Source organism: Epinephelus fuscoguttatus, linkage group LG6, assembly GCF_011397635.1.
Source record: "Epinephelus fuscoguttatus linkage group LG6, E.fuscoguttatus.final_Chr_v1".
In the NCBI taxonomy this organism is placed as follows: Eukaryota; Metazoa; Chordata; class Actinopteri; order Perciformes; family Serranidae; genus Epinephelus; species Epinephelus fuscoguttatus.
Window position 1 is genome coordinate 18,988,271 of NC_064757.1, and position 20,613 is coordinate 19,008,883.

The 20,613-nt window shown below is 43.1% G+C and overlaps 1 protein-coding gene across 6 annotated transcripts in view; it reads left to right on the forward strand.

The window, feature by feature from the left end:
* Window positions 1–20,613, forward strand: part of mctp1a (multiple C2 domains, transmembrane 1a) — a 179,143-nt gene that overhangs the window by 145,629 nt on the left and 12,901 nt on the right. For 2 of the 6 annotated variants that reach the window (XM_049579953.1, XM_049579954.1), the window contains 5 exons: window positions 215–271; window positions 8,816–8,914; window positions 18,781–18,890; window positions 19,697–19,806; window positions 20,065–20,162. In XM_049579953.1, the coding sequence (XP_049435910.1) occupies window positions 215–271; window positions 8,816–8,914; window positions 18,781–18,890; window positions 19,697–19,806; window positions 20,065–20,162 (474 nt within the window). Of the gene's footprint in view, window positions 1–214; window positions 272–8,815; window positions 8,915–18,780; window positions 18,891–19,696; window positions 19,807–20,064; window positions 20,163–20,613 lie in introns of those variants that run through there. The other 4 variants (XM_049579955.1, XM_049579956.1, XR_007449595.1 and 1 more) reach the window with 3 other exon arrangements.

The following is a 20,613-nucleotide window of genomic DNA, read 5'->3' on the forward strand; positions in this document are numbered from 1 at the left end:
TATTAACACACACCAATCCGATAGTTGTGCTATCTGCATGCTTTTCATACTCATTAACAAACTCTTGCCAGACATAAGCATAACCAATCAGCTTTAGTATGCCTCTTTGGCTGTTCTGATGATGTTAACCCTGTGTTATCTGATGTTTGTCTGTACTATAGCTGTTGCATAAACATTTTTACTTTCTTCCTCTTTCCTCTGTTGCGACTGTCAGCAAGCAGTGGAGGACCTGCTGGAGGATGAGGATGAGGATTTTGACAAAGATGACAAGGTAATTATGTCTTGTGTCAGGGACACACACAAACATATGCACTCACACACACACACACACACACACACACACACACACACACACACACACACACACACATACGCACACTGCCTCAGGAGAGGTTGACACCGCTTCACACACACCGGAAACACAAACAGACGAACGGAATGACTCCGTCTTCCCCTCCCATCTCCTCCCCCGTTCAGGTATTCTTGTTGCCTGAGGCACAAACACGTGTACAAAGATTGTACAACCTTTTAACCTTTTGAAAAGTTTTCTCTGTAGATATACACACAGCACATTTCTCACCTTTCCTCCTTGTGGTTTTGCTTTGCTTTGGTCTGTTGCTGCAGCTTGGTACACTATCCTTATTTTTCCTTTCATGTAACACTATGTCGAATTCACGTTACTAACGTTCAGCCCCGCTTCCTGAGAACATGCACCCATATAAAGTGCTTAGTTAGCTATTTAGGTCCATTCACTGCTCCTTTATGTCCCAGTAAAACAGCATCTGGGCTTGTCCAGACACTATCAGGTAACAACAGGTGGCTGCTTTACTGCCTCCGCTCGTTTACACTGTAGGAACAGCTACTGAAACAAATGCCACTGGATAGGATACAGTCCCTTGTCAATGTTCCACTTGGGAATGGTAATTGAAATGGTGCAGCTCTTTATCCACCCACTGTGTTGTCTGGTTTTTTGGTGAGGCGTACTTGAAATGAAAACAATATCCTGCTTGATACACCAGTCTGTTGAAAATCCAACAGTGTTAAACAAGGACAAAATTGAAAGTTCAGCTTTTAAAAGAAGTCCACATCTTTAACGATGAAAACGGTGAAGTACCTAGACTGAAAAGTAGGCAATAGAAATGACTTGAGCTGATACTTGATGCCTTACAGCCACACTCCAGCAATATAAAGGTTAGTAGGCTAAGATGTGGTAAATCGCATGGTCTGGTTTGGTAATCTTTGTGGAGGAAAACTCTGGCTTTTTGCAATGGTAATTGTGAAGGCCTTTGACCAGGCAATTTGATATCTGAAAATTATTTTTGCCTGAGGACACTCTTTACGCCGAATTTACTCCAGCAACTGCAACCTTGCTACAACCTCTCCCGTTTTGAAGGGTCATAACTGCAAGCCTGCAACAAAAGGGTTAAAAAAACACATTTATAGTGCAGATGGTCAAATAGTCATCCCACCAGTAAGTCAGCCAGCCAGCCCGTCAGGCGATGAGCACACAAAGATACGTGAGCATTACATCCTCTCCCACAGTGATGCAGAAGCAAAGTTTCATGGCTGTGAAGTTCCAAGGCTGAAATGTACAGGGGGGCCACCGACTGAAGATATGCACCAGGCAACCTTGAACCTTTTTTTTTTCCCTACCCTTTCTTTATGTCTGTCCTCCATCATTGCATTTCCCACCTCCTCTCAGGGAAAAAAAATAAAAATAGAGGCATTTGAAAAGCTGCAGATTATATGAAATACATTTTGGACTTTCATATTGAAATGAGGTGCAGCAGCAGCTTTTGCGGCCTCCGTCAGATTTGGTGCCAAACTGATTATTCCACATAAGAGGGCCTTGCTCTCTGTGCTCACACAGGGCTGGGATGCTGGATAGCACAGCCGCCACAAAGGCTACAATTTACCAACTCTGGCTTCATACATTTTGATCTATTGCTCCCCTCAACTGTTAGCATTTCATTTGAGCTGTAGGGAAGTTGAAAGGGGGGCATTTTTCTTTTTTTTTTCCTTCGCCTACATGTCTCTCCCCTCCCACTCTCCTTCTACCCTTCCCTCAATCGTCCTCTTTCCTGCCTTTTTTCTCTTTCAGTCTGACACATACTCTCTCGCTCCCTCTTCCCCTCTCTCCCTCTCCCTCCAACCTGGTTAAGTGCAGAACAAATGGACTTTCAAGGCTTAACAAATTTGTCTTTTACATTGGATATGAGGTCTTTTACATTGGATATGAGGCACAGCTTCAGACTGTATGAGTAAGTATGAAGGACGGGTCAAAGGAGGCCTCTTTTATGGCACAGGCCTATAGGGGAGAGAGGGAAGAAGGGAGAGAGCAAAGGGAGAGAGGAGAGGGGGAAAAAAGATTAATAAATATGCCAAGGCCTCATTTTAATTGAACTTGAAGCATATGTTGCAAGTATGTACAATCCGTCCCAGATGTTTACGCCGTCCATGTGCACGGCTCTTCCCAGTGCACCACAAGGCAGCTATTAGCTGGATAACCTTTGCTCCAGAGGCTAAATGGGGTATTACATGGCCAAAAAGTAGAGCACCTGTTTTTCATTGCATAGAGGACCCCTTGCAGGCTTTTTGCCTTGGATCACCACATGTGTTTTGACTTAACAGATTGTTGGGCAGACGTGAAAAGTGTCTTTCTTGTGAGCAAGCGCTGATATTAGTCACTTAATCTCAATGAAAGTCCAGCATCCTGACTAATTGATGGGGACGGCTGAGTTGTTAAAGCCAAGCAGGCAGGCACATGAAGGGTGAAAGAATGTTAGACACAAACTAATTTTTTGTTCCTCCCTCTCCCCCCCTCCTCCACCACACTGTGTGTTTGTGTGTTTGTGTGTGTGTGTGTGTGTGTGTGTGTGTGTGTGTGTGTGTGTGCGCGCACTGACCTTCAACATGGAATGTTGCTTGGATCTTATTGCCGATACACACACATAAAATATGTTAGTGGTATACTGCCCCAGTTTTTAACCTCTATTTTTAATAAAACTGATTTTAAACATAATGGCAAGATGCAGATGCACCCTTTCTCCTTCAAAGTACATTAGTGAGCCAATACATAGATGTAAAACACAAAGTTATAGAAATTGTACGCTTAGACATAACCCATATTATATATGTTTTGCAAGCGAGGATATTTATTTCGACAAGTAATCCACTTAGTTACCTATGCTGTTATTAGTCACCTTTCTAGTAACACTGATTTCATTTTAAGGACCAGTGTGTTGGATTCTGTGGGATCTAGCATCTAACTAAATGTCCCTCATCCCCCCTTTCCAAGCATGTCAACTGTAGCATTCGGTTAATGTAAAAACCATAGAGCCTGTTTAGACCTGGTATTAACCTGCGTCTTGAGTGATCCGATTACAAGTGGACACTTGCCACTTGGACCACTTGCCGAGGTGGTCTGGGATGCATTTGACCACATATCTTTTGTAGTGTAAATGTTTATAAGTCCAGATGTGTCCCCTGTATCATCCCAGTCCTTGCTGTGGGCACATGTTATGATGGTTGTTTTAGTGCCAAGGGGCTAATGCTCTATAACTTGCCCATTTTATGATGAGTTGGACGAAGTGTTGCATGACCATCCATTGTTTTGCCCTGTGGGAGAAGCGTGTAGATTTCTGCTGAAAGCACTATCTGCCAATATAACTGCTAAAATTACTAGTGAGCAAGCTAGTGAGAGTGTTAACGTAATAACAGTGCACTTGGCCCCTTGATCTTCTAGGGTAAGTGACTTAGGCAGTAACAAAATCTGAACACAAGTGGTCTGCTGGAGATGCATGATAGACACAGGTGTGAACAGGGATGTGTCTCAGCTGTCTTTGTGCTCGGATCACTGACATGCATGTTAAAACCAGGTTTAAACAGGCTCATAGACTGTGTAAAAATAATGGACACAGCCACCATGACATCATTCCTTCGTTCCCATGTTAGAAGCCTCAAGTTCGGCATTTGGTCGTCTTTTGGAGCCAGAAATGACCATATCTGGGTGAAAAGGTGGAGCTGTGGAGAAGTGAAGGGTGGGTTTCTCTGAGAGCAAGAGGAACACTATCCACAGAAGGCCTGTTAATTAAAGCGGACCGCCTCAATTATGCGCAACTTAAAGTCTTAATAAAATTCAAACAAGTGAGCTATATAAAAATTCACCCCCACACATTTGTTATGAGGGGGGAAATTAACTCTAGAACTCTAAATTAACTCTATGTATTTTGTAACAGGCTGTAAACATGTTTATTTCTGCTGTAAAGTTTGGCATTTTAACATGGGGGTCCAAGGGGATTGACTCGCTTTTTGAGCCAGTCTCAAGTGGCCGTCCAAGGAACTGCAGCCTTTTGGCACACCTGCATTGGATTCATTTTTCGGCCCTGGAGGTTGCCTCTTGTTAAAACCGCGAAAGTTCCTATTTATTTTTTTATTTTTAGATGCCCCTAAATCCTCCACACTACAGTTTTAACAGGAACATTATCAGAGATGTAGTTGTCATTGGAAAATATTTGATTTACTTTGTAAAATGATCTTAAGAGAGTTTTCAACCAGAATGTAATAGACCTTTATTATGGTAGATATTTTGACTTGTCATGGCAGGTAAAGAGGAGGTCTGATTAACAACATTAATAATGGCTCCATTCAATCAAAGTGGCCCAGTAAGCCCTGCTGCTGAGTAGCGTGCACAATACCAGGACCCTGGAACTGGTGAGAAGTGAATAGTAGCAATTATCAATGTTATTAGTTACACCTGTGAGTTCCTGCTGTTATGTTTCTGCCATTTTTTAAATTACATAGACAGTTATTCATATCTAATCTAAGTATCTATGACTACTGTCACCTCAATCATCCCTACACCCACAAGTCAAAGAAAATGCATGTGTTTTTTTCCCTTTTAATTTTATCTTACCGACTAAAAACAACCGCAACAAACCTGTCCTTTAGCACCTTTTTGGTCCTATTCAGTATCTTCCAGCACAGCTTGAAGTAACAGTGTGAGATAGCATTCCTATATTTACAGGCTACTGGCTGCAGGGGCTTCAGTGTGCAATGTAGCCTGTGATGTCTCCTCTCACCTGTGGGCTCACTGTCCAGAGCTGGCATGAGGCAATCACCTTAAGGCTTTGCATGGGTGTGAGTGTTAGTGTGCGTAAATGTGTTTGTGTATTTGTGTGAGAGTCTCACTTATGTGTGTGTGCAGTGGCTCAGCAGCCTCCCAGAGGAGGGCGGGAGGGTGGGGGGGGGGGGCTTACTGGAAAAAGGGAGAAAGAGAGTGAGTGTGAGAGAGAGACAGACTGAAGGAGTGAGGAGATTACCCTCACACGGTTGACTGGTCACTGAAGCGCTCGTGCTCCGCTCAGCTAGGCTCCACTAGCCTCAGGAGGACCTGACACAGATAAGATACACACTGCAATCATGTCCTGCTCACGGGCTTACTGCTCAGTGCACTCCCTCTCTCTTTCTCTCTCTATCTCTATCTATCTATATCTCGCTCACACACACACACACACACACACACACACACACACACACACACACACACACACACACACACACACACACACACTTACACAGACAGACATACCACATGAACCTTCAAAATATCTCCCGTTTCTTGCTCATTTTCTCCTTCCCTCCCTCATGTGCAAAGTTGATGGTAAATAGAGAGTTGACTTAATTTATTAGCTTGAAGACATTGATCTGGAAAATCTGAATTACGCTGAAATGAAAATTCAATTCAAGTCTTATTTATGGGCCAATTCCTGAAGGTATTCCATTCCATTAACCAGCACTGAAATCTGTTTTCATTTAAGACTGGGGTCAAACAGTAACCCTTCTGTGTTTTTGTCATTGTTGTTTTTGACCTACTGAAGCACCAGCAGGTTTTAGTAATGTCTTATGTCGGCCTGCATAGCCAGACCTATCTGCACATTTTTCTTTGTAGCACTGTGCCACCGCTGGAGAGAGGTCTGGCTGAACCAATCATGATCTGCACTTAAGGAATAGATGCAGTGATGGTGCCCTTGCAAATTAGTGTTGGGAGATGGGACTCCCCAAAAACTTGGTATTTTATGCGTAAGCTTTGCCTTACCCCCCGTGTCACACAGTGTTGTGCAACTGATGTGCATTTTCATCCGCTTGCATTTGATCATACCACCACTTTTTGGATAAGCTTGCAAAACTATGCCTAAAAAGTTTTTTATTAAGATAATCTTTGTCTTAACCCCAAGACTAAACCACAAGGGGATTTCAAGCCTAAGTGTAACTTCAAACAGAGATGATTTTTCATGTATTTGTGATCATCAATTTATGAAGAAGCACTTAGATTTCTGCTCTTTGTACTGCTGGCAGGGCTGCAACCACGACTAGAGCTCCCTGCAAATTTTCAAATGACTTTTATCTGACTGCTGATAAATTCTCAAATTGAGGTTCAAAAGGTTATACTGGAAAATATTTGCAACTAAATAGAGCTAAAATACACTGATAATTAGATGGACTAAATTATGTCCAACGAACAAGCTTACAAGGCAGAGCATCAATTTCCATGATGTGCATGGGTGTGAAAAAAGTAGACAAATCATAGAAAAACATGACTTGTAAAGTCTGTATACCTCCATACTTGACATGCATCAAATAAGATGATCTCATATTGTAGGTGTGTATTATTCTCTCTAGTTTGACATATATTCCAAGCTTAAGAAACGAAACTAGCCCATACTTTGCCACTCAGTCCAATTTCTCATTTTCATCAAGCCAAAATAATTCTAGCGAATGTGCGCACGTTATCATATAAAGGTATGCTGTGTCTTGCAAAACCACGCCCATCCAGGTGAAATGCCAAGTTTTGGTGGAGCCCTGTCAGGAGGTAACGCAGGGGAAGGGAAATTCCATCTGAAACGGGCAGCCACTGGCAGGCTTATATGGCATGCAAAGTCTTTGACCTAGACTATGGCTTATTCGATTGAAATACAGCGTTGGATAATATTGGACTGTATGACTCATGCAGAGCTTGGTTACTCCCATCCAACCAGTATTCCTGAAAGGTTAGATCAGGTTGAAATGCATGCATGGTGTCATCAGTTTTAAGTGTGCTGTTTGTATTTTTTTTTTTTTTTTGGAGGTCTTGATGAGTTCACTGTGTGTATAATATTGAGCATACTGTACATGATCTTCTGTTTCTTCTTCTCTCCTGCCACACAGCCGTCTTTTGACACAACAGTATCTCTTTATCCGTCTCATCTATAGTGCTGAGACAACCGTCCCACCCTCCACTGCTTTCCCCGTAGGCACGACTCACACACATACATGTTCATACACAAACATGCAAGCATGCACATTTGTGTGATTATCAGTGCTTCTCTGGCAAATATGGTTATCTAAAACTCCTGGTAAAGGGCTAGTATTGGCACATATACCCAGTTCTCATCCTGCAGGCCTCACAGCCATTTTCAGCGACTTAATTTTTTTTTGTATTCTCTCTCCTCAGCTCAGTCCCTTCTTCTGTGTGTCATTAAGCTGGTGTCTAGGATCTCTGCTCCATGTAATGTTAAATAAGGCACACACTTTGTCTCAGAGTGAATATGGTTTAAAACAGTGAAAGTTTTCTGACTTATTTCCAGATAGCATATGGAGCTTTGCGGCACCCTCCCAAGCCCCGGCACTCCTCTCAGTCCCAGTCACGGCACTGCGCCGATCACTCAGATAGCGACATGGCATAATGTAATTGGACTAAAGAGAGCACTGGGAATTATATCAATGCTCTGAAAAAAGAAGTGTGACTGAAATGTTGTTCTGGGGAGGCTATTGAGCTTGTGATGCAGCAGGGTTGTCCTCAGGTATCGTGGGGGTTTCAACTGCTGAGGAGAATGGGGAAAGAGAGAGAGAGACAGAGGGAGAGAGGGGAAGAGAAAAAAAGTTTGAATGTCTGTGTTCTTTTCTTCTCGCCGCCTGTGAAGGATGAAAAGCGTCACGCTGTAAAAGATGCTTTTGACTTTTCCGCTTCATTTTTCTTCCCATCTCACTGTTTTTTTTTCTTCTCGTTCAGCAGAGACGCTGGTAGGAACTGCATTTTAATCATGTTTCGCTAATAGAGGGAGGAATGAAAACAAAAAGGAGGGTGAAAGAGGCATGGAGGGGTATTGTCTCTCTATGCAAAATACACTGCATTGTTTGTTTGTTTTTCCTCTTTGTCACACACATACATCAGGTGGATCATCTCTCACTATCTCTATTCCCCCCAGATACAGATCTAGTGCTTTGTCTTTTGCTTTCTCTCATTTCTCCTTCAATCTCTGACTCTCCGCCATCCTCTTAACACTTTTACTTTAACTCTGGCCTTTGTTATTTAAATGAAATGTTGCTGTTTTTGCACTGTGGGTCTTTTTCCGTAGTTTTATACACTCTGCCTATAGGCTAAACAGTTTATAGTATACTCACCACTGTAATTTCGAGTATTATACTGTAGACATGTGTGCTTCTCTGGATACAGCTTGCTATTGTCCAATGGACTATCGAATTCGGTTGTTTTTAAGGCTATACAAAGATGAGTTCTGGAAAAAAAAAATCAATTATGACTGTGGTCTGCATTGCAAGGCTAAAGCTGTTTTTAGAGCGGTGCGTATGTTTACAATCTGCAGTACATTTGGTGAGAACAATGTTATTCTTACCTACAGGCTACAGCCAAGTTATATTGGCCGAAACATCAACTTTAAGACCCAGTTGTAAAACATCCACATTTTTTTCCTTTTACCCTTTTACCTTAATTTCTCTGGGTGGTAAAGAGAAAATCTCACTGTAATCTATCCACAAGGACCCTAAACCAGGCCCCTGGGAGGACAGCCGTGATAAAAACCATATCCTCGAGGATATGTTGGCTTCCTGGCACTTTGAGTGGATACGAGCGATGGTGGTAAGTGGGCATGTGTGTAGCTCTGGCACTCCTGATGGTGTGTGTCGCTGTCTTCCGGTTTCCTATTTAGCTCATCGTCTGTCCGACGGCCTCTGTCTGCCGTCCTGTCGGGGTTTGTGTGCAATACTTGTCCCCTGTCCACGTCTCAATCAACACCCACGCACTGCACGTTCGGCCCGCAACCCAACCCCACCTCGAGGCCTCTGCCTCTGCCTGCTCTTTAAGGTGATGGGGGAACTAATGGGGCTCCAGCATGGAAGGCTGCTCCCGTCTTTTTGTGTGACTTCCCTGTAGCATTTTAGACCTGTTACACTACAAGGTGACAGCTGTATTGAGGTGCAACGGTGTGTTAACTATGTTTTGCTGGTGGAACTTTTGGCTCTGGGGTACGAAAGGGTGACATTGGAAGTGACTCGAGTGGTTTTTTTTTTTACTTGTTGGGGGTATAAGCTGTGCAGTGAGAGGGGCCATAAGGGAATAGATTTCCCCTCATAAAGTGGTGTAGTGTGTTTTTTATTTTTCCCAAAAATACACTTTCAGATTCAGATTTCTTTTTTTGAAAAGCGCTAATTACATTCCTCTCACAAATAATGATTGTTTTCACACCTTATGACCCCTAAGTCACTGATAATAAGCACCGAACAAACTAATTTTCTAATGAGTTTCAGAGCCCCGAGTGTGTATACGTGCGTGCATGTGTGTGCAGTTGTGGGTGGTGGGGTGATTTGAATGCGCTTGTGAGCGCGTTTTCTTAAAAGTTGCTACAGAAAAAGCAAAACTATTTCATATTGCTAGAGCAAATCCCAATGCTCATTATGCCTAATGCAGCAATGTCTACTCCCCCAACTGTTATTGTTCTGAATCACATACACACAAGCGGCTGAACCAACTGAACTTTTTGACTGATGAACTATGCATCAAAGGATTACGACAAGCACTCGTTGCACTGTAGGTGAGGAGTTCTTGTGTGCTCTCATCCACCCAAAGTAACTCTCTCCGAGACTCTCACCAAATAGGATGTTGAAGACGGCACACACTCAGCCCTCCCGGTCTCTCATTGGACAGAATGTGGAGCACAACACTTGACAGCAGTGTCGTCTGAATTTGAAAGTCAGACATGTTAGAAGGCAGCCGCCACCTTTTCTTTTAACAAGAGTCATAAATCTGTAATGAGCACAGAGAGGATGCATATTTTATTTACTTTTTTGAAGACGTGATCCCTTCACTTCATAGCGATGCACCCTCGCTCTGTCTTTTCTTTTTTTTCTTCCAAAACAAAGTTTAAAACAGTGGATGTTACAGCTGTTTCTATTGCCTGTGTCTCTCTGAACATGAATATGTAATTAAAGGTACGCCAAAGTTAGTGAGAGTTTCACAGACCTAGGTGATGAATCATGCGGTTTTACCAGAACAAGAGTAAGATATGATTAAGTTAATTATAAAATGTTAAATATTGTATAGTAAAGTCATAATTAGCCTAAATATAATAGGCTCATGTGCATACACTTTACAGAATCATATTCTTTTTAATTAATTACCTAATTCCTGTACCTTATCTAAACATGTAAAAGCCCATTTGTACCCTTATCTTGGGGTATAGCCGAAACAAATTAATCCAGAATTTACATTGTGCTGTAGCATATGTTTGAAGGCAACACAGACAGAGACTGAGACGGACAAACAGACAGACTGACAAACAGTCAGATTGGGGGGGGGGGATGGGCTGGAGCAGCTAAACCAGGCCAACAGAGGACAAGAGTAATGTTGTCCCATTCATCACACACTGCCAGGCTGGATCCTGGGAAGGACAGGGGAAGGAGAGTGCAGGAGCAGGGGAGCAGAGGTGAGGCAAAGTGGGGGAGAATTGGGCAGGCTGGGGGTGCAGGGTGGGTGGGGGTCGGGTGGCGTTCAGCGGGAGGCGGGAAAGGGGAAGCGCTGAAGTTGCGGGGTGGTAGTCATTTATGTGTACGTGTGTGCGCCCGACCTTGAGTCTGATGGAGTGGCTGGTGTGGTGGAGGTGATGAGAGGCCCCAGGGGGAGATGGGTAAAGATGATCAGTGGCAAACAACCTCCTGCCACCCATCAGAAACACACACACACACACACACACACACACACACACACAAACTCATAACACCAGAAACCTTTCTCTTTAGGATAGGAAGCAGAGGTCAAACTGAAAATAAGTCACCACCACCACCACCACTTTTTCCTTTTATTCCCTCTTTTTCTTTTTCCCTCCATCCCTCTCTTTTACATATGTGTATATTTATCCGCGCGTTGGGACTAGGCTGGGTGAAGAGACTAATTAATACTAGAGAGCATTGTGTCTGCCTGGTCCACCTTCAGCTGACAGTCTAAACTAGAGTTTGACTTTGGCTTTGTGGGAGCAACCCTCAGCGCGCACGAATATTCTCAAAGAAAACTGTGTGTACATCCTTCACATATACACACACTCTCCTTCTCACATTCATCCATTTGGGCCTATGGGAGTGGGACGCCCCTTCACATCTTAACGTGGCCTTTGTGTGTGCGAGCTGCTTGATGAGGGCCAGGAGGACGTGCAGCACATCTCAACACCCTAGTTAAACAGATATTTATGTGTTTATGATAAAAAGAGAGGGAGGGGAAATTGAGATGTATTCCCTGCATTCGCTCATGGATTAGTTGTTGTATGAGATAAATTATTTATTTAAACCGCAGCTTCCAAAAAAAAAAAAAAAAAGGAACATCTGCCTCTTTCATGTGGCGCTGGCAAGGTGCCAGGTTGCATGGTGGCATCTGAGGCCGGTCGCAGGGCCTTTTGTCTCGTCTTGTTGTCATTTCCTGACAGAGGGGAGATGTTCTTCTAGGCCACTGGGTTCCCAAGTTTGTTTTTTTCCTCCCTCAGGGGCCTCTCCTAACTCCCAGTGGGTAAAATCTGTGACTCATCGCTCCCCAGCGGAGTTGGTAATACTTGGAATAGACACAGATAAAACATATTAGTTTTAATTTTAAGGGCAGTCACTGGCTTACATAATGTGCCTCTGTTTTAGGAGCTGAACTATTTAAGTGGTCAACATGAGAGATAAAAAGCACTCCATGCTGCATTTGACTCACTGCCAAAAAAATACCATTATAAGAAACTATTAATTCATTATGCCTTTAAAAAAGTTAAACAAGGGAAAATTACTTTAGTAGTTTACAAAGCAGCTAATCACATTTTCATTAAAATATGCCAAACAAAGTTGTCTCATTTGGCTGATTATTTAGTATTTCACCCCTGGAAAGACAGTCTTTTCATAAAACTGGGTAGTAGACAGACACAAATACTTTAGAAATTGGTGCTATGTGACCAGAGAAAACAGACCAGAAAGGCTTTGACATTCCTTTTAGCTCGAGAGGTAGAAACCTTAACCTGTCAGAAAGCACTGTACTGCACCAGACCAATAAAGGCTCCAGCTGGTGCGTGACATAATGCCGGCTTGTCTGTTTTGACACAGACAGCAATATGGCGGCTGGCTGGTAACAAATGATCTTGTATTACAATTACCATTAAGCTTAAATATGTTTCTGAAAACATTTTAGGTGAGAAATAAACAATTCAGTAACAGAATCTTGGTTTATTTTTGATCAGCGCTGCTTAGTCTTACAGTTTAATCTGAGTTTGGTCAGAGTTTAGGGGGAGATGGTGTGCAAGTATTGACATATACTCGCCATATGACTCCCTTCAGAATATCTTTGAACATAAATTAACTTTAACTAGAGACAGGCCATCTGCACATTTAACTGTTTCGACTTGAATTGTTACTCATGTATGGAGCCAAACAAAATACTACAAGACTAAACTAAATGCCACCAGAGAATGCTAATAAGAAAATGAAAGCCTCGTCTCCTACAAGTGAACAGTGTTACACTTTCATCAGTCATCAAATTGTATGTATTTAATTGCAGTAAGCCAGCAATTCAGAGCAGCCAAATATCACGTTCATGAGCACTAAATCATTGTTTTCTTTTATCCATATTTCATTTTCAGAGAGATTGCAACACGTCAAGTTTTAAGTATACAGTAGATGCTAATTGTATGCGCTATTTATTATTCTGTCATTCCTAATTCTTGCACAGGCTTTGGAAATTGAATTTGTGTCACCCCTAAAGCATTCCTCAACTTGCCCAACTTTTCAATGTTTTTTTTTTTTTCTCGTCTTTTTTTTTTCCTGGGGTGGAAATGGGAAGGATGCTGCCTCCCTCTGCAGTTACAAAATCAACACGAACGCTTTCAGATGCCCTCTGGGAGCCACATATTAGCATCCTGTCACGTTTTATATGACATTTCAATTTTTACTGTGCTGCCAGAGTGAGAGAGGCGAAAAAGAAAAACAAAGAAAAACAGGTGCAATTTTAGCACAGCAGCAACGAGCGGCACCCACTTGTGGTTCAGACTCATTTTGTCGTGCGCTGGGATGTATGTTGCTGCATTATAACGGTTAGGTTTATCATTTTTATGGCGTAACCCAGCAGGGAGAACAGTGTGATCGGAGGTTAAAACAGTCTCAAATGGCTCTCTCTATTTCCACCCAGTAGATATAGGACAGATATTTGAGTCCAGCGTAATAGGCTAAGTCCTCAGTGACCTCTCTCTTGTTTAGCTCTAGGCCTTGGGTCAGTGAAGAACATACTGTCTTTGCAAAGTTTACAACTGCTCGCTTTGCACTTTTGCATATAGATGTACTCTGCCGTGATGCTATCTCCCTGAAAGAGAAATGGAGCAGTCGAGTACACAGAGGCATTGTGCATCTTTCCTTTGTTAAATATTTAATCAAGTGTTTCAAGGAGTTTACCACATTTGTTTACCACAATTTACCAGCGAGTGCAATGTGGTTAGCCTGACTTGGCTGTTTCTGTGCGTGTGTGTGTGTGAGAGAGTGTGCGTCCCTGGGCTCTCTCTGGTGTCACTGAGGGTTGTTTCTCCTTAACGCATGCAAACAGCTCATATCACTTTAACGAGCCTTCCCGCCTCTGTCTTTCCTGATGCGAGCGCTCCCATGATGCAGCCTGCTCCACACACTTGTACACAGGGTGGCTCAGTGCTGAACTGATGGGTGCTTGGCTGAGATTTCGTATCACACTCCGCACATCCAAACAATGATGCAAACTTTGGACATAACCACAAAAGATGCATTTATATTCTTTAAACGGCCCGCATGCAATTAAAACGGGTCTCGCTCTCAACAAAGGACACCGACTCACTAAATATTTCTGCTACCAGCCTGATGAGAGTTAATTGATGTCAAAGATTTCCTCTGCACACAGAAACATTTCATTCACGGGATAAACAGATTGTCTCAATGCAGTTTTTCATTTAATACACAGTAGTATGCAGTTCTTCAAACTTTACACATACAACTCTGAGCGGCCCTGACCCTTTGCTATGCAGTGGATTATAAAACAGATGCTTTTCATAAGGAGAGATAGACCATCACACAGGAAAAGACAAAGAGAATGAATAATAATGACAGAGGAAGTGTGTAAAGGCCTCAAGATTCCTTTGTATTTATATTAGATAGACACTCTGGAGTATGCACAAATTACTGATGTTTTAAATTAGCAAATCAGTAGAGTACTGATGGTCATGGGCATTCAGAAAATTAATTAAAGCAGTATGTATTCTCTCTTCTTATATATTCCGTCAACCCACAACTGGGGATGCTAAATTATATTCAGTGTTTTGATATTCTTGCATATATTTTGTTTTCATTTAACATTACTCCTCTCTATTGTATATGCAATCATTTTAAATCCTTTGTGTAAAGCATGTGGTTCAATATAGTTGTGGCAGAAAGCAAGCCACAAATCTTAAGGATTCCTCTCAGAATATGATTTGCTTTATTTAAGCAGGAGGTTCATGCCATTGCACATAGTTTTATATGGGTTCTTTGCAGAACATAATATGTGTGCTTGACATCTATATAGATTCAGAGCTGTCTTACAGGAGATGAAATCGTCAAGAACGACCGCTCTGTCAGCCGACTGCAACGACAGTTTGTAGTACACAAACTGAACTGGCAGTTACTGTAACATGTCAGCGTAACACATTGCAGATTAACCTACAGTTGCAGTCTATTAAAATGCATGATGCTAAACTCATTAGGCAGGCTTATTACACTATCTGTCGGAACGATTCAAGCCATGCCGCATCATCCTTCAGAACAACTGCTGTCAGAGGTGCTGGGATTTGTAGCCTACTTTGAGGTTTAACATGACTTGCAACTGTAGCCAAGTCAAAGCGAGAGGCCTCACCGATTTAATTTTATTAGCCGTGCCTTCAGGTCTCCAAACAAACCCACTTAGTGTTCCTGACAGACACAGGAAGAGACAGATGGAAATACCGGCCCTGAGTCTCCTGCACAGCCTCTGCTCATCCTCCTGAGTGAGACCAGAAGCTAGTCAGGAATGGAAAATCATGTTCTCATGACATATCACATGTGAGCTGGTGGATGACACACATGCACACACATTCCTCGGAAACCACAGAGAGCAGGAGTCCTTGATTTAACTTATTATACTGATGATGGATCCACTCTTGAGGATGTGAAAATGTGTGTCTTCAAGAGCTCACCTCCCTGATTCACATATTTTGTATTTTGTTTGATATCTAAGCCAATACAAAGCTTCCTTTAACCTTGACTGTGATGTGTGAATGCCATGTCTCTCTCCTTATCTTTCTGTATCAATTCCCTGTCTATCAGTGATGACATTGCAGTCTAAAACAAACTTGCTCGGTAGAGATAGAAACTGCTTTTAGATGTCAAGGGCCCTCATCGTATAATCTGTCAGGATATAATATCGTTTGTAGAGTCACACAGCAAGACCAGGTGTGCAGATCAACCTTATCTAATAGCTGTAGGGTGTGTGCGTGTGTGTGTGTGTATGTTTGTGTGCATATTAGGTTCCATTATAAGAACAGGTTGCCTGGCTCCATATGTGCGCAGTGTGCGGGGAAGCTGGGAAAACAAGGTTCTCCGTGGCCCTCTGTGTTATTGCTACCTCCCGCCTCCCCAAGCCGTGTTTGAAGACAGGAAATACGAGTCAGACCGCAGTCCGAGGGGCATGTGGCAATGGTTTATACTCCGATGACCTCTGACCTATCCTCTCCACCCCCGCCCGCTCTCTCACACCGCTCCCCTGGCTCTCAAACACCCTCCCGAAAATAAAACGGCCTGACCCAGCCCAGCCAGGCTCGGCATGGCCGAACCCAGCCCAGCACAATAGACCCTGCGTTCTGAGATTTGTTTGAGCGAGCAATGAAAAACAGATGGACTCTGACGAAAGGACTGAGAAGAGGAGGAGAGAGCGAGGAAGAAAGAAAGGGAGTCTTGTAAAATATTTGCGAAGAAAAATAACCCAGGGACGCTGTCTAATTATATCTATTTGTCTTGTGTGGTTTTGCTGGGGAGGCCATGTGGTCTCCCTGACTGCTCCATGGTTCATTTTTCACATTATCTGATCTTGGATGGAGAGTAAAAAGAAGAGGGTGGGTTTCGGGGCAGTGGGGGGGCAGCTGGGTGTTTTGGGTCTCAATGGGAGGGTTGTGGTGAGGTGGGAGGGGGTGCTGGCCTATAGGAGCGAAATGTGGTAAAGGCCTCTGGGGTCCTGGAGGTTTCACGTCTTTGACTGCTTCACTGTCTTCTTTGGGTATAATGATAAGGATTACTCTGAGTTTTACTTCTCTAATATAACAGTGACCATCCATCTTCATCAATAACACAGCCATTGCTACACACGCTCTTTCTCTAACAAAAGAGAAGAATTTGGAGGCCATGTAGGGTTATGCCATGTTCTTTTGGCTTTTCTTAAACTTTCTGACTAAAGCTTCATCTTCTCCTTTGCCTTCAAGTTCTTTAAACAGCTGTGTAATATCCTTATTCTTTCCAGCTTTATGAACTCCAGACTCTCTGAACCATGAATGTTTCTGGCATCTTTACCTCATTTTCTTTTGCTGCAAATGTTCATTTGTTTAAAGGTTTAGTGTGCATACTTCAGGGGGATGTATTGGCAGAAATATTGCACTGCCATGTTTGTATGGTAGCCCAGAATGAACGAACCAAACACTGGCTCTGGATAGGGCAACTGGCATTTTCTTGTCAGCCACCGTAGTTAGCCCCTCCCCAACAAGACTTTGCTTTTCCCAGGAAAGCAAAAGCCTGACCCTTCCTATTCTGCCTTACTCTGCCTCTGATTGGCTTACCCTGACATTCTTACCCTAATCAATCTCACTCATGTTGCCTATGCCTAACCAATCTAACCAATGAAGGCAATTAGTACTAGCCAATCAGAAGGAGAGAGAAGGGTGAGTCATGCCTTCGCTATCCTAGACCTTTACGGAAAGCGGAAAATTTGTCATTTGTTTTGGAGTGGAAGAGACCTCTACAGATATTTTGGCTCCTAGCAAAAACCTCCTGAATGTCGGCATCTTAGGGTGCTTTCTTCAACCTTGCCCAAACGAACTGCACTTACGGGGTACACGAGATTTAGTTCAATTGAACTAAACCAAACAGGGCAGGTGTGAAAGCACACTTAAGTTATCATTCAGTGTTTTTTTCCAGTTTAAATCACCGGGTCTGTTTGTTTTGGAGAGGGGGAGACCTCTGCGAATTCAATTTGGTTCCCACTAAAAACCTCCTGAACAATGAACACTGGAAACCGGGAGTTCACGGTTGGCACATTGGAGAAGTTTTAGCTGGTTACAATCTGCAGCCCTCATTGTTAGATGCTTCTAAATCCTAAACACCACTGTTTTAACATATTCTCAACAATCGGGGAAAAGAACACATCAAATCATCCACTGAGAGAATACCAGCAATGCCCCCTTCCCTAAGACACAAAAATATTGTCACTATATCAGCAAGAAAGATTTTTTAAAGCTGTCTACACGCTGGTTTGGTAACATACTGGAACTGGATGATCTTAAAATGAAAGTCTACTACTTGTCATATAGTATACTGACGGGCTGTGGTAGTACCACTGGACACTCTTGTAATGTTCTTCTGCTAAAAGATAATCTTCCTCTTCTTCTTGTTATGCCCCCCGTTTGTCTCCCAAGCATGCCCACCAATCACATCCAGCCGCAACCAGTCTGCGTGTTCATGTCCTCACTCAGCCAACGGCTCTCGATCACTCTCTGTCACCTCATTCTGTCCAGATCCATCCTGTCCCTGCCTGTCAGTTAGTCAGCAGGCAGCTCGTTGACTGTTGCATGACTTCTTCGATTCTTCACTTTGTTTCAGTTAGGGGAGGGGGGATGTAGATTTTAGATTGCCTGTCTAGTTTGTGGTCCCCTTCTCAAGTTCTCAACCATCAAAAGTTGAAAAGGAAGAGCTCTTCATGGTGGGTGACAACGTTTAATGAGGATGATAATGATGTCACGGCTGGTGACATCATCACAGTGTGCCAGCCAGCAGAACAAAAGAGGGCTCTGCCCGGTCTTCCTAGCTGTCTTGGCAGCAGCAGAGAGAGAGGGAGAGAAAGAGCCACCAAAGATTGATGTATCCATTCGGCTTTCAGTTTAATTCTGCCTCTCTATTCACATATTCAAATTTTCCTGTGTGAGCATTTTGATTTGTTCTGCCGACTTTATATCTCTATTACTGCCTGGAATGAAAGCACTCCGTCAGTTCATGCAGGATATCCGGTGATTTGGCTCCCCATCCCAAATCTTTGACGCTATTTAAAATGTATTGTTTTCACAAAGATGCCTGTGCCCAGCCTCTGTCTTCTCTCTCCTCTTTCTCTCTCCTCTTTCTCTCTTCACTGTCTCTCTCCATCTCTTATTCCCTCACCCTCGCTTTCTTTCTCGCTCGCCTACATCTCTATCTGTCCTCTTGCAGGACTCGGAGAGAAAGGGCTTCATGAACAAGCTTTATGCCATTCAGGACGTGTGCATCAGTGTGCAGAATGCACTGGATGAAGTGGCCTCCTATGGCGAGAGGATAAAGAAGTGAGTCGTAAGCCCGCTCCTCGGCAGCGGGCCCGCTCCGCTCTGCTCCGCACGTCCCAGTGGCTTTTTTTTTTTTTTTTTCCTTCCGCAATGCCAGGTTGCCCCGCTTCCCCTTGCCAGCCTCACTGGGTATAACTCAGTGCTGCTCTCAGGAAACACTGCCAGCGTGACACTCGGCCCTGAGAGACAAACACACAGGCTGTCTGTCTTTATGTCCATCACATCTCACTTAACCCTGCATGACCTCTTAACTGAATCATGTACATACTAGATTAAACACATCACTGCACATGCACACACACACACACACAAAACCATTTATTCACTGCACACTCCTGCATACATGGGCGCCTTCACTTTTGCATTGAAATATTCAAAGCAAAGGGAAGGCAGGCAATTTAGTTTTGATTAAAAGCTGCAGTAAAAAAAGGAGTCAGGCTACAGGTTCCTTCTTTGGTTACGAGCAAAAACATTTTAAATCAAGCTGACACATTTGTGACCCGTGTTTTTGTAAAGTTGAAAGCATTTTACTGATTAGATAGTGTGAATTGAACAGTCGTAGCCCATTTTCACCCTGCAATGCTGACCTATAAGACTTAGGGGTGAAGTTATTTCCCTCCACACAGTTCCAGTGAGTGTGATGAATTTGTAGTGCAGTGACATCCAGATCAGCTTGTTTGGGTTGGAAAGAATTAAAATGCCCTCCCTGACTCCACTCTTTACTCTTTCTCGGCATGTTTGGCTGGACTGAACTCTACCATGTCTCCTGATTTTTACGGTCCTCTTTTTTTCTTCTCTCATTTCAGCACATTTAACTGGACTGTGCCTTTCTTAAGCTGGCTGGCCATTGTGGCTTTTGGAGTGGCCACCATCATCATTTACTTCATCCCTCTACGATACATTGTGCTAGCCTGGGGTGAGCTAATGTCAAGGAATGTGTAATGTCTATGTACATGTACTGTAAGTGTAAGTAATTCACTTTGAAAGGTATAGTTCAATACAGAGCAATGGTGTTTCTATGTCCCATGCTGCTTTTTGTCTAATGCACTCACACAAAACGAATACAACAGCCATAGAGGCTTTAACAGCTTCTATGACATACAGTATGTGCTGATGTCCACTTCTTTTTCCCACCTCTTCCCAACCTGCCCTCACCGTTTGTCTCTCTCTACAGGTGTGAATAAATTCACCAAGAAGCTGCGAGACCCTTACACCATTGATAACAACGAGCTGCTAGACTTCCTGTCCAGAGTGCCCTCAGATGTACAAGTGGTGGGTGAACTTTCCACTTTCATCTCTGTCTCATCTTTTATATCTTTTTGACAACACATCTGTCAGTTCCAGACAACGGCAAGAGTTAGGGCTCCTTTTATTACCTCCTCTGTCTCTAACTCCATCCTTTTGCTTTTCTTTTTCATCCTCTCAGCCGTTGGCGCCTCTCTGTTGTACTTTTCATGTGTGGTGAACTCACCATCCATTGTTTTAGCCACACAGACGTCTAATCTAATTGTTTCAAAGTCGTTCCTGTGTTTTTCTATTAATAGCTTCCTAGTCTAATTCAATTTCCACGTACATAACTGGAGCTGTGTAATAAGATAACGAGGTTAAGTGAGTTTAGTGCCCAGCATATAACTAGGTTGATTGACTCCATACACATGCACTCACACACAATTACAGTTAGCTGTTGTTTCCCAGCTCTGCTAGTAATTGGAACAGAGTGTAA